Source organism: Blastocystis sp. subtype 4 (genome assembly GCF_000743755.1).
Source record: "Blastocystis sp. subtype 4 strain WR1 chromosome Unknown seqid_0198, whole genome shotgun sequence".
Taxonomy (NCBI): domain Eukaryota; class Bigyra; order Opalinata; family Blastocystidae; genus Blastocystis; species Blastocystis sp. subtype 4.
Window position 1 is genome coordinate 17,698 of NW_014569349.1, and position 14,652 is coordinate 32,349.

At 39.6% G+C, this 14,652-nt stretch overlaps 8 protein-coding genes across 8 annotated transcripts; 3 read left to right on the forward strand and 5 right to left on the reverse strand.

The window, feature by feature from the left end:
- Positions 1-1,193: 1,193 nt before the first annotated feature.
- JH06_3215 (30S ribosomal protein s5) lies at positions 1,194-2,477 on the reverse strand (the record flags this gene model as incomplete). Its single annotated transcript, XM_014671063.1, is given in 7 exon segments — positions 1,194-1,239; positions 1,256-1,506; positions 1,527-1,739; positions 1,758-1,817; positions 1,848-1,900; positions 1,931-2,414; positions 2,445-2,477. The coding sequence occupies 7 exon segments, from the start codon at positions 2,475-2,477 to the stop codon at positions 1,194-1,196; spliced, it is 1,140 nt and encodes a 379-aa protein (XP_014526549.1).
- Positions 2,478-3,876: 1,399 nt separating this feature from the next.
- On the forward strand, positions 3,877-4,651 carry JH06_4218 (hypothetical protein; the record flags this gene model as incomplete). The annotated part of the gene is made up of 5 exons (XM_014671064.1): positions 3,877-3,937; positions 3,984-4,111; positions 4,144-4,287; positions 4,321-4,383; positions 4,415-4,651. The coding sequence occupies 5 exons, from the start codon at positions 3,877-3,879 to the stop codon at positions 4,649-4,651; spliced, it is 633 nt and encodes a 210-aa protein (XP_014526550.1).
- Positions 4,652-4,768: 117 nt separating this feature from the next.
- Positions 4,769-5,823, forward strand: JH06_4219 (aldo keto reductase; the record flags this gene model as incomplete). The annotated part of the gene is made up of 6 exons (XM_014671065.1): positions 4,769-4,810; positions 4,841-4,900; positions 4,932-4,974; positions 5,006-5,053; positions 5,082-5,476; positions 5,506-5,823. 6 exons carry the CDS (start codon positions 4,769-4,771, stop codon positions 5,821-5,823), a joined length of 906 nt encoding a protein of 301 aa, XP_014526551.1.
- A 158-nt stretch (positions 5,824-5,981) lies between these two features.
- Positions 5,982-6,608, reverse strand: JH06_4220 (hypothetical protein; the record flags this gene model as incomplete). Its single annotated transcript, XM_014671066.1, has 3 exons — positions 5,982-6,266; positions 6,297-6,488; positions 6,519-6,608. 3 exons carry the CDS (start codon positions 6,606-6,608, stop codon positions 5,982-5,984), a joined length of 567 nt encoding a protein of 188 aa, XP_014526552.1.
- A 247-nt stretch (positions 6,609-6,855) lies between these two features.
- Positions 6,856-9,487, reverse strand: JH06_4221 (hypothetical protein; the record flags this gene model as incomplete). The annotated part of the gene is made up of 10 exons (XM_014671067.1): positions 6,856-7,038; positions 7,069-7,111; positions 7,145-7,465; positions 7,496-8,154; positions 8,184-8,471; positions 8,502-8,675; positions 8,706-8,915; positions 8,946-9,031; positions 9,063-9,381; positions 9,425-9,487. 10 exons carry the CDS (start codon positions 9,485-9,487, stop codon positions 6,856-6,858), a joined length of 2,346 nt encoding a protein of 781 aa, XP_014526553.1.
- Positions 9,488-9,722: 235 nt separating this feature from the next.
- JH06_4222 (s-acyltransferase like) lies at positions 9,723-10,911 on the forward strand (the record flags this gene model as incomplete). The annotated part of the gene is made up of 6 exons (XM_014671068.1): positions 9,723-9,752; positions 9,784-9,895; positions 9,930-10,182; positions 10,214-10,418; positions 10,449-10,642; positions 10,677-10,911. 6 exons carry the CDS (start codon positions 9,723-9,725, stop codon positions 10,909-10,911), a joined length of 1,029 nt encoding a protein of 342 aa, XP_014526554.1.
- A 57-nt stretch (positions 10,912-10,968) lies between these two features.
- Positions 10,969-13,113, reverse strand: JH06_4223 (HSP70-like protein; the record flags this gene model as incomplete). The annotated part of the gene is made up of 3 exons (XM_014671069.1): positions 10,969-11,432; positions 11,463-12,027; positions 12,058-13,113. 3 exons carry the CDS (start codon positions 13,111-13,113, stop codon positions 10,969-10,971), a joined length of 2,085 nt encoding a protein of 694 aa, XP_014526555.1.
- A 122-nt stretch (positions 13,114-13,235) lies between these two features.
- On the reverse strand, positions 13,236-14,387 carry JH06_4224 (GTP-binding protein; the record flags this gene model as incomplete). The annotated part of the gene is given in 4 exon segments (XM_014671070.1): positions 13,236-13,445; positions 13,477-13,584; positions 13,616-14,068; positions 14,085-14,387. 4 exon segments carry the CDS (start codon positions 14,385-14,387, stop codon positions 13,236-13,238), a joined length of 1,074 nt encoding a protein of 357 aa, XP_014526556.1.
- Positions 14,388-14,652: the final 265 nt, after the last annotated feature.

Below are 14,652 nucleotides of genomic sequence, written 5' to 3' on the forward strand. Positions count from 1 at the left end.
GAAGTAACTGCGATGCCGTCAAAGTGAATTTGTTTTATGAATCAAGCAACTGACAGTTTGGCGAAGCTTGCTAAACTGAACTATTTTAAACATTCTCCAGATCTGGTTGTTGTGGGAGGTAGATGGTTCTTTCTCTCTTCAATTAAGGAAACGGATTTGTAGGGAGATACATCTGTCGGATTGCTGCTCAATGTGGATTGATTCCAGTGAGTATTTCGGTCAATCCATTTCCTCCTGTTTATTCTTCGGACGACCCAGAGAATCAGCAATGGGTAACACGTGTATGTGATTGGTATCTGAATTCAATGTAGACACAGTGGAGACAAGGAAATGCCATCAAACCGGATACATGGGATCCACAAGTAGTTGAAGCGGGTTGCACAGTAGTTTCAGATGATAATTGTAATTGTAGGCAATGATCTACACAACCCGTCCTTCCTATCGGAATGAAAAGCGTTTATGGGAGTGTAACTACGAAGGAGCACTTCATAGCATTGAGATGGCCAGAGTAGACATTGTATCATAATGTAATTCGTAGCAAATGAAAGCTAACCGCTTTGTCTACGTCTCAACAAACTTTATGCCTCCAGTTGCTACAAAGGCTGAGCGAGAAACCAAGAAACGAGCAGAAGAAGCATTGATTGAATACAGCAAAATACGCATTGAAGAGCAGTTGAATGATAGGAATCCCAGTCCACTGCATCACCCATTGGACTGAGTATTATCAAGCCTGGATGGGTCTATGGAAATGATCGCATTTCAACTTCTCTGATCGGTTTGACATTACACTACTTGTTAGATCCCCATGGCACAAACAAGGTTGAATTCTTGTGTCTCCTTGATCATAGCCTTCACGAAATCTGAGTTCGATTAGTGTGAAAACTTTAGCTATGGCTGCAGTATGCCAAGCATTAGATCCAGAATTACCGTAGGATTGATAGGAGGGAGTTAAGTGTAGTTCGATTATGAAATTGTACAATAACCAATTACAGATTTATAGTGATCCTCAAGCTAAAGTGTGGCTTGAGGATATGGCAAAACGTATTGTAAGAGAAGAATTGTGAGATGATGTATAGTTTAACCTTAAACAGGCATCACGATCCTTGTATGACTATGAAGCCTTTTGTTTTGTTTGTTACTGATTCATGATTCTCTTCTCGAATGACAAATGTCGATTGAACCACCTCTCGTTTTCAAGAACAAGAAGTCATTTTAGCAACTGTTTCATCAACAAACAAACTACTAAACCACTTACTCCGTCATACTCTTCGTTCGTTTGTAAATCATATTAAAGTATCTTCTTCCCGTTAACAAGGCTCGTTCCTCAATTGATATGGATTTCGCTAATGCATTCATTGCTGCCTGAGTTACAGAGAAAGGATTTGTATTCCCATAAACCTTGCAAATAGCATCTTGAACACCCAGAGAATTCAATAATCCATATAACAGATCACTTCCTTTAATTCCATGACCTCGACGAGCTGAATGATCATTCATTTGCAATCCCTACCAGGCAGAATCTTAACACGTGTCTGATTGAATTTTCCCATTAGTGGAGCAAATAGTGTTCGATCCTCATATAGTTCAATGAAGAGTCGATGATTAACTGACATAGCATCAGCCTTCATCACAGCATCAGGTGACTTCTCACTGCGAGCATATCCCACAGCTAATCCTCCTTTTTCTGTACCTGAGCACACTAAAGCAGATGCCAATCGTCTTGTCATGTTTGCCTTTTTCTATTCATCATATCACACTTCCTCCTTCACCTTATCCACATTCCGAATCTTGAGTGTATATCCAGTCTCAAAGGGTCTCTACACATCAAATCTCTCCTCTGAAATTACTGTCATTCCCTGATTCTGTTTTTTCTCTCCACGATACTGCTGCACCAACTGACCTGCAATTCATCTCTTCCAATCATCCTTACGGAACTCAGTCACATCAAAGGTTTCATTCTCGATTGTAGTTCCTTCTGATACCTCAGATTGGGATTCCATTGGCTGAGCTCGCTTCATATTTCTTAGCTTCTTACGCATCAATCGTTTCGCTCCTTCCACGTCCAATGAATCACCATCTTCCTTCTGATGGGTACAATGGAACCGATTCGCTTCCAGATCCTCTTCTTCTGTCACACTCATATCAACTGCCTTCTCAATCTCCTCCAGAGATTTCTCCTTTGATAGGATAGGTTCCAACAGCTTATTTGTTAGAGAAGTGATTCGAGGATCCAGGTCTTGAACGATACGAGGATCCAGTCCGTTCTCTTCCAGATACAATTTGGCTTTAGCTTTGGAATTGGGAGCATCAGTTGAACCAGTCAATGCCACATTCTTCCAGTCTCGATATGTCCACACATCCACTTCATGATCCTCCGGAATATCCTTGGGACGACGCACAGGAGCTAAGGGCACCTACGAGTCATTTAGGATCATCAAAAATACCAAATCTGTATCCCAAATCTCAGGAAGATTCATCTTCTTTGCAAATAACTACAGTTCAACTCCAATCAGAGCAACCAACATATTCCATACGTGTTGTAGGGGGAAGATTCTTCACACATCGTTTCTACTAATAAAACCACACTCAAATCGATACATAGTAGTCTTGGAGTCGATCTGCAATCTCGGGGTTCTTTTTTATTTGATTTGGAAGCCAGTTCATCGGAGTATATTTGTACTACTAATAAATTGCACAACAAATGCGGTACAGGTGAATTCACCTTCATAGCATCCTCCAATTCACTCTTTGCTCCTTCCACCGTCACATCGTAAAAATACTTGTTTACCAATTCCTGATCGCGAGGAGAAGGATATTGCGGTTGATTCACTTTACTGATGTGTCTGATACACACTACGAATCGTTTCGAAGGTAATAAGGCCCTCCGTGAAAGCGAAGTGCCACACCGAAGCATGCAGAAAAGAAATGTGATACGGTACATCGATACGAGGACAACAACAAAGGATGAACTCCAGCAATGATAAATCAATTCCGATAATGACATGCTAATTCCAACAAACACAACAACCTCCACAACTGGATTTCATCAAGACAACTGTTTACATATCCTTGCACAGCTCGCACATGGCAGCGTCAGACTCACCCTACAACTCAACAACAAAAGTCACAAACTACCTTGGAGCGGACATATCCACTGATGGAAACAGTGTCAACCTCACCAGTAGCAACACCAGTCTTGGGGTCCAGACGAGCAACGTTGATCTAAGCAATTACTTCTTCTCTCTTCAAACCAACCATGACAGAAGCATGATCGCGAGAGTCAATCACACGGTGGGTCCAGTCGCTAGAATAACAGCTAGAAACGACCATCCTACCATCTGCGGGGCATGTAAAGCTCAACGTAATTTCCGTTCTCGTTCTGCATATTAAACACGTAAAGAAGGGTGTGGAGAGTTTCTTTCTGAGAGTCACTGCTGAATTCGATTGATGTGAAAATACATTCAGAGATACTGAGACAGCACGACGAAATTCTATCGTGGACTTGATGAAACGCCCTCCTAGTGAAGTTGCGTAATCTCGCCAAATACAAACGGATTCATTTCTTGTAAGTCACGAATCATTCTGTTAGGAGATTGTACGTTCATTACAATACCAAAAGGAAGAATACTGACATGCACACAATTATGGGATAGTACTTATGGTGGATTCCTATCACTTTGAGAAGTGCATCCCTTATGGTTAACAATCACGCAATACAAATAATCGGATCCATGAAGTAAAATAGTTGGCTTGTAAATGAAACAATAATAGAGAAATAGGGACATTATTTGATAGAAGGGTCCTATAACATTGACACAAATAGGGACTACTTTTGCATATCTTCCTCAACACAGATTTATATCACTACAAGGAAGTATGGCTGCTAATAAGAAGAACTTTGATATGCAAATCAAGCTGCTGATGATCGGAGACTCTGGTAGGTTAGTGTTTCTTCACTCTGGAGAAGGCTAATGGAACTGTAGGTGTCGGTAAGACTTGTCTGCTAATGCAATACGCTTCGAATACATTCATTAAGACATTCATTACCACTATTGGTATTGATTTCAAGATCAAGACCGTGAACGTGTGTGGAAAGACGGTGAAACTTCAGGTTTGTTTTATGGAAGCGAATTGACCCTATAGATTTGGGATACCGCTGGTCAGGAGCGTTTCAGAACCATTACTACTTCGTACGTACGAGGTTCGGAAGGTATTCTCCTTGTTTATGATGTGACTGATCGAAACTCGTTTGAGAGCATTTCTTCATGGATGGAACAGATTTCTCAGGTAGAGCTTGAAACCGTCTCTTTTATGGAATAGCATGCTGATTCTAGCGTAAACAAGATCTTGATTGGTAACAAGTGCGATTTGGAGGCCCAAAGAGTATGTCGTTAGGTGATGGAATAATGGAAAGGCTGTATCAACGGAGGAAGGTAAGAAACTTGCTGAGAAGTTCGGCATACCCTTTGCGGAGACTTCAGCTCAGACGAATACCAATGTTGATGAAGCCTTCATGTCCCTTGCTGAGGCTGTCGTAAAGCGTAAGACAGAAGAGGCTGGGGCTCTGGACTACAAGGCAGAGAAATCAGAGACAGTGAAGATTTCTTCTTCAGATAAGAAGGAGGGAAAGAAGGGTGGCTGCTGCAAGTAACTAATGGTATTCGCTATACTAGTTGCATCCATTATTGTGTTTCTTGTTTGTTCCAGATGTTCAGTGTGAGGGATTTCGGGTTAATAATCAAATGGCAATAAGAGAATCAGTTGGAAAATGTCTATTTCGGTTCCTCATACGAAACTCGGTGAATTTGATGTAGATCTACCTGTAAACGATACTGGTTAGGTATCTACCCTAACTTTGGGTACTTGGCAGTTTGGCGATACAATGTTGTATGTCAAGCAAGTAATCGTTGTTGCAGCCTATTAATAAGTAGACACCAGAGGTAGAAGCGAAGATTGTGAAGAATGCCTTTGAGGGTTGACTCGAAAGTCGTTTTCTTATGTGTAGTTGGCATTAATTTCTTTGATACTGCTGAAGCATACAATGATGGAGGCCGTTATTGAATTGGGGGATTCATTTCTAGTGTCTGAACAAGCATTGGGGAATGCATTGAAAGCTTCTGGGAGAGAGCGTGAGGAATATGTTCTTGCAACCAAAGTAAATGGAGATAACTTGAAACCTGAGAATCTGCGTCGAATCTTTCGTCGGTCACTTGAAAATCTTCAGACAGATTATGTGGATTTATTACAAGTCGACTTGTCATTCTTGGATGATGATCAGATTCATTGGCCCAACGACGCTGTTCCTCCAAGCGAGTACATGCCTGTAGTAAAGGAATTCATTGAAGACGGTTCGATTCGTGCAGTGGGCATCTCGAATCATGGTTGTCAGGACATGCAAATAGTTTTGGATACAGGCGTATCTATTCTCTCCAATCAACTTCCGTACAATCTCCTGAATCGTGTTGTCGAGGACTCAGTAAGTGTGAGAATGTGTTTGTGACTGAGATTATTCCCTTCTGCCAGGAGCATCATATGGGAGTGTTGGCTTATTCACCTCTTGCTCAGGGTCTTCTCACAGGGAAGTATCATTGTGTGGAGGACTGTCCTCCTGGTCTTTCTCGCAGTCGTTATTTCAATCAAAGTCGTTCATCTTACAGTCGTCATGGTGAGAATGGATGTGAGACGGAGTTATTCAATGCATTAGAGGGCTTGGAAAAGATTGCTACTCGTAATCAGATGACACTGAGTCAACTCTCTTTAGCCTGGTTACGTCAGAAAGCTCCTACAAGTATTGTGAGTATGATGAATGTGGTTAATCATTAGATCTTTGGAGCTAGTAAACCAGAACATGTCTTAATCAATGCTGAGTGTGTAAATTATCATTTGGATGAGTCATTGATGCATGAGATTGACGAATGTACGTTACCTGTGAAAGAAGCTCTTCATGGTAATCCTGATCTCTGGAATCACACTTCGAGAGTTCATTCTTCTATTTCTTCAAAACAAACATCCCATTTCACTCGTTTCCTTTCTCTTTCAATCTCATCTCCTTCTCGTTTCTTCTTATTCTCTTCATCAAATGCATGTGAAGCTAATAACGAGAGAATGAGTTCCTTTCGGTAGCCTTTCATCTCCTGTACATGAATGCCTACAGTAACTGGCTGGAACGTTTCCAACGTGTCATTAGGATCATTCTTATTCGTTAGTACACATGTTTCTGGATCAAAGTCAAATTCATTATTGTAATTATGATTCAATTCATTCTTCTAATTGTCAAAAATCGACCCTATTTTTACCTTATTCGTATTATTGATAAATATGGTCCCTTCAATTCCATATTTAGGTACCCATACTTTGACTCCATTTTTTTTACAATTCATAATTACTCCAGTAGCTGTTTCATTCTTCTGATTGAAGAAAATTAAGGTAAACAATTCGACACTATCTCTCCCTGCCAACTGTGCATTCCGATGGCGTACATTCATATTCTACTGATGAAAACAAGGAGCTACCATTACATCTGTTGCAGTTGTCATGAATTCTCGTTCTGTATATTCTGAGGGCAGAGGAGCATACCCCTCAGCAGCTGCTAAAAGACGATGAACCATGTCATCAGCGTAACGACGAATAGGAGAAGTGAAGTGTGTGTAAATTGGAGCAGCCAAACCTGAATGTGAGAAAAGGAATAACAGAGTGAGGGATGTGGATGAGTCAGTGATGAGGTGATGTGATGATGAATGAATGAGTGTATGATGAATGAGAGTGAATGATTTGATGTTTGTAATATGTGAATGAATGATATGATGAGATAAATGATTGATTTGGGATCCCAACATTTGATTGATCTGATGAATATCACAACTTACCATAGTGATAATACAATTCTGGAGATACTTCACCAGAAGGAAAATATACAGCCTGTGTCATACAACGAGTGACCAGAATTCTTAACAAACGATTATAGTATGGTCTGTCTGGAATTACAGCCTTATCTAATGAATCTGCTAATTCCTTGTTACTATCACAATTCAATTCAAACTATTCATAAAATATGTACTATTTTTGTACTCCAGAATTTCGAGCGATTTTTATCAAACTTTCAAATCGAGTTCTAGGAATGATTTAAACTCTCTTACAAACTCACTTATCAGGAACCGGATGCCTTCTTAAGATTGCTAGCTTGGGATATGCATCCACGATTCGTTTAGCTACCAAGCAATTTGCCAACAACATGAACTCCTCCACCAGACTATTCGTCTCATGAAGTTTATAGGCATCAAGACTCAGAGGATCTTGACGCTCATTGTCCATCTCAAAATGAACTTCAGGAGAAGCAAGATTCAATGCTCCTGCATTGATTCGACGTTGTTTGAGTTTACGAGAAAGAGAATAGAGAAGATGAATGGAATGACCAATTTCGGATGTATTATCGCCATTATCAAGATACGACTGAGCTTCACCATAACTACAGTTTAAGTGATTGAATCAATGCAACCTCATGGCTTTGCGTGAACGAATGATTGTTTTGACAAACCGTTGATTTAACACCTCCGCTTCGTCATTCATTTCAACAATCACACTGAATGCAAAACGATCCTCTCCTCCAACTAAAGAACACAAATTCTCTGTGAGTAATTTCGGAAGCATATCTAATCGTCTATCAACCAAGTAGGTCGATGTAGATCGATTTCTAGCTTCTTGATCCAGTGGTGAATCGTGTTTAATGTAGTACGAAACATCAGCAATATGAATTCCCACTTCAATATGACCATTTGGTAGGTCACGTGCATGCAGTGCATCGTCAATGTCTTTGCATCCTGGTGGGTCAATCGACACAATACAACAATTCTCTCGTAAGTCTACACGACCACGACTATTCTCTTCTGTGATCTTCCAATCAGCAGGAGGAAGACAATCCAACACTTCCTTACTGAACACATTCGGAGGAATATCATGCTCCAATAACAATACCTGTGTTTCCACTTCTCGATCTCCAATCGGTCCTAGTGATCGCAAGTAATGTCCCACGGGATAACGACTTGAGCATGTCCAATCATCTATCGCCACTACAATTCGCTGATTCAACAATCGATTGTATTGGGAAGTTTTCAGACGGATTTTTGGAATTCGAGAATTCACAGGATCAAACAAAACCTATCTCAGAAAACAACACAAATGCTTACATAACCTTGAATGTGACCTTCAGCGATGGGTTCGATCGACCCACAATAACTGCGCCAGTTACGTCTTGCGATCCCAACAACACGACCTGACATTACTCGATCACTATTCTCCTCTTCCACCATTTTTGCTTCTTCTGCTTCTTCTTCAGTGTTATTCGCAATCAAATATGCAGATTCCGATTTCCAGCCAGATTTCGGATAGACTTCAATAATCACTTGATCTCCATCAATAGAACGATTAATATCATCTCGACCCTTAATTAACACACTCTTCTCACTGGTAGATGTCTATTCATTAAAACGTGGAAACGTGGAAACATGAATCGTCACATGTCCTTCCCAAATGTTATCAGGATTAGAGTGATAGATACCTTTAAACAATCGACCACTCTCCAATCCCTGCTTAATGATCTCATCATCCAAGTAATTGTAGTAGATCACGTTAGCTCCTTGTTCTTTACTTAGAATGTATTGTCGTTTGACTGGATCATACTACAAATCATTTCTTCGAACTTCAATGACATGACTCGCAGGGATATCACCTTCTTGTATCATCGATGGATCTGCCGTTTCAATTGATGCAAGGTTCAGATGATCACTCAGTCCGGAGTAATCTTCTCTTAATGAATCCACAAATTCTGTGATTGTCATGCAACTGACATGGGAATGCTTGGAATATACTGTCTGTTGTTGAACAGTATTTGTTAGAACCATGGGAACAATCTCATAAGACTATGGAAATATCCTCTTCATAATTCATACTTTAAAGTGTTCATAGAAGTACTGAGTTGCAGTTACTAGCAACCGTACATTGTAGTCATCTATAGACTCTTCCATTTGTCGATCCACTATACCTCATCAACAATCACTAAAACGGACAGTAAGTCCTCTCAAAATTCTGATTTGCAAAAAAGACCCATCGCTTGGACGAATTCCGCAACAACGTACTCACTTGATTGAATACAGAAATACTACGTTTGCGAACTTCTAAAAGGACGGACTGAAGAATAATCACATCACAAAGGGGAGGAATCTCCTGCTGTAACAGATCTTCTTGATTCACTAAGACCTCGGCATCCGGAATCAAATATTCGTGATTAAATGGATCTGCAGATAATGTAATCTTCTCTCCAGCTTCCAACTCACATGAATCGCAGACATCAGAATTACAACTGATAAAGTCTCGCAGATAAAGTTCCTACACATTTGTGAGATTATTTCAATGAAATATAAACACGTACCCTCACCATCTTCATGACTTTCCCCTTTCTCGTCTTCATATTCACCGTATACGAACGATTCATGATGAAAGAATAGTTCCCTTATGGATATCGATCGAGAAAAGTGCTTGTCCAAGAAAAGGGCGTTTCATTGAAGGAGTAGTCTTTCATTATGGGTTCTTGAAGATTATCGATCCAGAGTATAATTCCAAATTCCATTTCCCTCCCACACGGAAACCCATTTCAAAACCATTGTCACTCTCCAGAAGTAATCGCACTTCATTTCTCTTGATTTGTATTCGATTCAATTGATTGTGTCATGCAAGTCCTAGAGAACTTGTTCTTTAGTGTTGGACTTGAATTCGTATCTGACTGTGTAGTTTTCTACAGTGTACTTTATGCGAATGAAATCAAATCTAAAGTATCGCAGCAAACTTGTAAAGTACTTATTTACTGGGTTTATTTGGTTGGTTCCGCTTTTGGCAATCTTGAGTACGTTTCCGATTTTTCTGTTATATTTCTTTAGCAATATTGATTTTGTATATAGAAAAAGTAAATTCAACTACAATTAATGTGGAAGCAGGATTATTGCTTCTGGAGCTTCTCTTTATGTTTTTAGCTAGTCTGTTATCTCCAGGATACTGTGTGGATATGGAAGGGGAGGAAGACGTGGAAAAGACATCCTTGTTGAACAAGTCTGATGTTCCCGGTACAAGACGTGGAACAATGTGTGAGAGTTGTGGAATCAAACGACCTCTTCGGAGTTGTCATTGTGCAGCGTAGTTCAGGATGGGTCCATTTCACAAGTAGTTGCGACAAATGTGTAGTTCGATTCGATCACCATGATATTCTCATTAACAATTGTGTTGGATATGGAAATCAACATTTCTTTGTCTTGTTCCTTATTCTAGGCATCATGGATTCACTTATTTTTCTCTTTAAAGGAGTTCTTATTCCTCTTTTTACCTTTGGACTGACTCGAAGAACATTTATAGTTCTTTTGGGAATCTTTATTGTAGATTGAGTTAAATTTGTAATATTTTAGTTAATTAAGTTTCTATATTATGCTCTTCAATTGAAAGAGATGCTTCCGAATGTTCTAGAGAACATTACTCATTATGAATCCCTTAATGCTTATAAGATTGGATATTTGAAAGATGAACGATTCCGGTTCTATAATCCCTTTGATTTAGGTGTTATGAAGAATGTTGCTGAATTCTGTCATTTGTCACGAAACTGGTATTTTGTATCATTATTACATTAATTGAACTAGGATGAGTACTTATTATTACTGTCTTATGGATATTCCTAATCATCCTCTTCGTGTGAAGGGATTACAGTATCTACAATCCAAAGATAGTGAATCTAAACAAAGGACAAATGATACTCATATGGAGGTTTGTACATGTCCCAAATGTGGGAATCAATTGTATTGTCCTGCGGGAGCTGTATCTCTTAAATGCACTTGTGGTCATGTCTTTTCTGTTTCAGTATTATCTGTTTGTTGACATTTGAAACCATTTGATCGAACAAACATTTCAACCACAGAACACACACATAAAGGACTACATTTCAAGACGTTTCTGAATCCCATTCACAATACTCGTTGCCTTCTCCACCATAGCCTTCATCGCATCTTTCCTAAACAGAATCTCCTTCGATTGAACCTTTCCAATATAATCATGAATCGTTTCTAATGCCTCTTGTAATGACTTCATCTCCTCTTCACTCGCTTCCTCCACAAACTCTTTCTCTTCCGAACTCAACTCCAAATCGTAATATGAACTCTCCAACTCATTCAATGCTCTCTGATCAGCACGAGTTTTCGTATCACGATAATTCATCTCCTTGAGTTTTCTTCGACTTTCTTTCAAATCTGATGCACTCATTGGCAAGATTCCTAAATTCTCCACGATTTCTGTCACTACTAAAGGATCAGTTCGAGTGCGTCCTCGTAACATTGCCATAGGATCTCCTCGTCCATATCGATAGAATGGATACATTGAACGACGCTGATAAGCAATTCGATCTACAGATTACTGCATAAATCATTCACAACCTTCTTGTGTGATGAATTTACTCACCAATTCGGCTTTCTTAACTCGAATCAAACCAAATTCATCCACTTGGTAAACAAGTGTAACATTCGATTCAATGCGATTCTCAATCGATTCAACCAAATTATGAATTCCTCCAATATGATACTCTGCTAATGTACCTCGGATCTGATTCTCATGATAATGCAAAGCAACACGAAAATCTGAAGAGGCGGGAAAAGTGAAAGTTCGTTCCCTTTCATATCCGTAACGCCCAGCAAAGACGGGAAAACTGGGAATTCGACCATTATTAGCAGTAATGTAATCCGCTTCATCGAAGTTGTGAACATCTTCTCGCATACGATAAATCGTTGTGAATACAGTATGAGATGGTAATTCATACACTTTTTCAAGACGATTTCTGGAATACTTCGAGCCACTTCCATAGTACACACAACCCAATGCAGCACTATCATCTGTATTCAGATTTGTATTCACAGATAACTTTCCGACTGCCTGCTGCAAAATCGTCTGGAAAAGTGGAATTCGAGAAGATCCTCCCATAAGTTGAATCTCACTAAAGTCATTCTATTTGTGACACACTGAAATCATTCTTACGACACTTAGATTCAATCGCTCCAGTAAGGTCTGTAACGGCTGTAAAATAGCTTCTACGACATTCAAGGCATCTTCATCGAACTCATCTCGCTGAAGAACGAAGTGAAGATCTTTCCCTCCATACAAACCATTCTCATTAATCTCCACTTCACGATTTGCTGATAGGATCTCCTTGTATTTCTGACTGCTAGATCGTAATCTGGCATTTGTTTTAGCATCTTGACGAGGATCTACATGATATTCCTGTTCAAATCGATCTGCAAGGATTCCCGTGACTACATTTGTAAAGTCGTTTCCTCCAACCTCAGTAGATTCCTTTCCCAACACAATCACGTTCCGTTTGAACGCAGTGTTATCTTGAATAGATTCAATCTCGACCGCACTCACTTCGGTATAATGACTTCCAACGTCATACACTAGAAGACGTTTTACACCTTTTCCAGCTCGTGTCATCGCAAATGTGACAGCACTTGCTGTAGTCTGATCAATCAGCGATAAAACATGAATATCCACAAGTCTAGCAGCATCCAGAATAGCCTGACGTTGTTGCTGTGTGAAAGAAGATGGAATCGAAATCACAACATCACGACTCGTTTCACCATATTCCTTGTGAACAATCGACACAATGTAGTCAAGAATCATTCCGTTCAATTCTTCTGCCGTCACTGAAGAAATGTCAGTAAACCCACTCCCCGGAAGGAGTCTCAATGCCCATGTATTTCTTTCTGTGAGCACAAACTCATAAGGATAGCCACGCTGTTGAAAGGAAGCAGGTTTGTTGGATTCGGCTCCTTGGCCAAGGATCTCATTCATTCCAGAATAAACATACTCCGGCTTTGTTGTAGTAGTAGATTCGGCAATATTTCCAAAAGACCGAAGATCATCCCCAAAGAAGATAGAGTTATCAATTTTTCGCTTTCCACTAGCATCAGAAACAATTTCAGGTGGTCTGTTGAAGGGCTGATAAGCAACCTTGATGAATTGCGAGCCAAAGTCAATTCCAATAAGATAACTCACTGCAATTGGTATCAGGAAAAAAGCTAATCCAAATTTCATTCTGATAATTGGATAGTATGAAGAGTCTTCGAGAAGACTCATTGTTCGAAATGCATTTGACGAAGAAAAATCGTCCTAACAATGCAAATCACATGTTAGTAACAAACAATGCAACCAAAAACTCAATCCCTCTTTACAATCTGTACAACATCCTCATCACATAACTTATGATCCAATCCAACACGTTGCGGTTGATATTTCACAGAAGAACCCCATACCCAAGCATACTGAAATTGACGAGCAATATCCTTATGCAACCGATTACAGAAATCTCTTACTGTTGGATTCTCTGCATGAAGGATCACAGGTTCCTCGTAATCTGGAATCTGACCCTATATATCACTTCCTTCTGACCATTCTCACCTTTGGTTTGGTATAAATACGGATAATCTTACAATACTCCCAAATCTTCTCTAATAATTCATCGAGATTCCATTCGCGCCCTGCACATATAGGAACACAATGTTCAAGCTATAAATCATTTTTACTCTATGTGTCTTACCTCTGCTAGAATATCCAGCTCTTCAATGGAGATTTGGTCAATCTTGTTCAGAACATATAAGCAGGGCATATAAACACGATTTCCTTCAATTACATCAATCAGGTCATCAACTGTGGCATCACAACGAACTGTGATATCAGCATTATGAATCTTGTATTCATGAAGGATCGAAGAGACGATTTCAGCATCTAATTCACAGTTCTTAGACATAATTTGCAGATTTACACCACCTTTATCCTTCATCTTGAAGTAGATGTTAGGTGGCTGCTTATTCAACCGGATTCCAAATCCTTCCAATTCCTTTTCTATAAGTCGTTTGTGTGTGACAGGTTTCATGGCATCAAGGACGATCATCAACATATTACAGGTACGAGCAGTACCAATAATCTGACGACCTCGTCCCTTTCCATCCTTAGCTCCTTCAATGATACCAGGCAAATCCAAGAGTTGAATCTTTATAGTGAATAACACCAGGAATACATGTAAGCGTAGTGAACTCATATGCAGCAACTTCTGAAAAGGTACCAGTCAATTTGGTCAAAAGAGTGGATTTTCCAACAGAAGGGAAACCAATCAGACCAATACGCGTATCTCCAGCCTTCGTGACATCAAAACCTTCACCACCACCCTTTGAACTCTTTGGAGTCAAGATTTCTCGTCTTAACTTGGCAAGTTTGGCCTTCAACAAACCAATATGCTTCTCAGTTGCCTTATTCTTCTGAGTCCTTGCCATCTCCTCCTCAATTTCTGCGATTTGTTGAACTAAGCTCATGGTTGGTTAAACAAGTTGCTCAATCGCGTTTTCAAAGAAAGAAATGGAAATTGGAATAATCTTTGGAATTGTAAGAATCCATCCGATTTAGGAGAGTATCATATTTCCAGAATCTTTATTAAATCGTTAATGGTCTGATCAAGTTTCATATGACCTCAGTATCTTGCGAACAAACAATTGTGATCATAAATACATGTACTAATTGGTGGGATATATGAGGCCTACTCCATCTCCTGCATTATCCAGAATCACTTCAATTCAATCA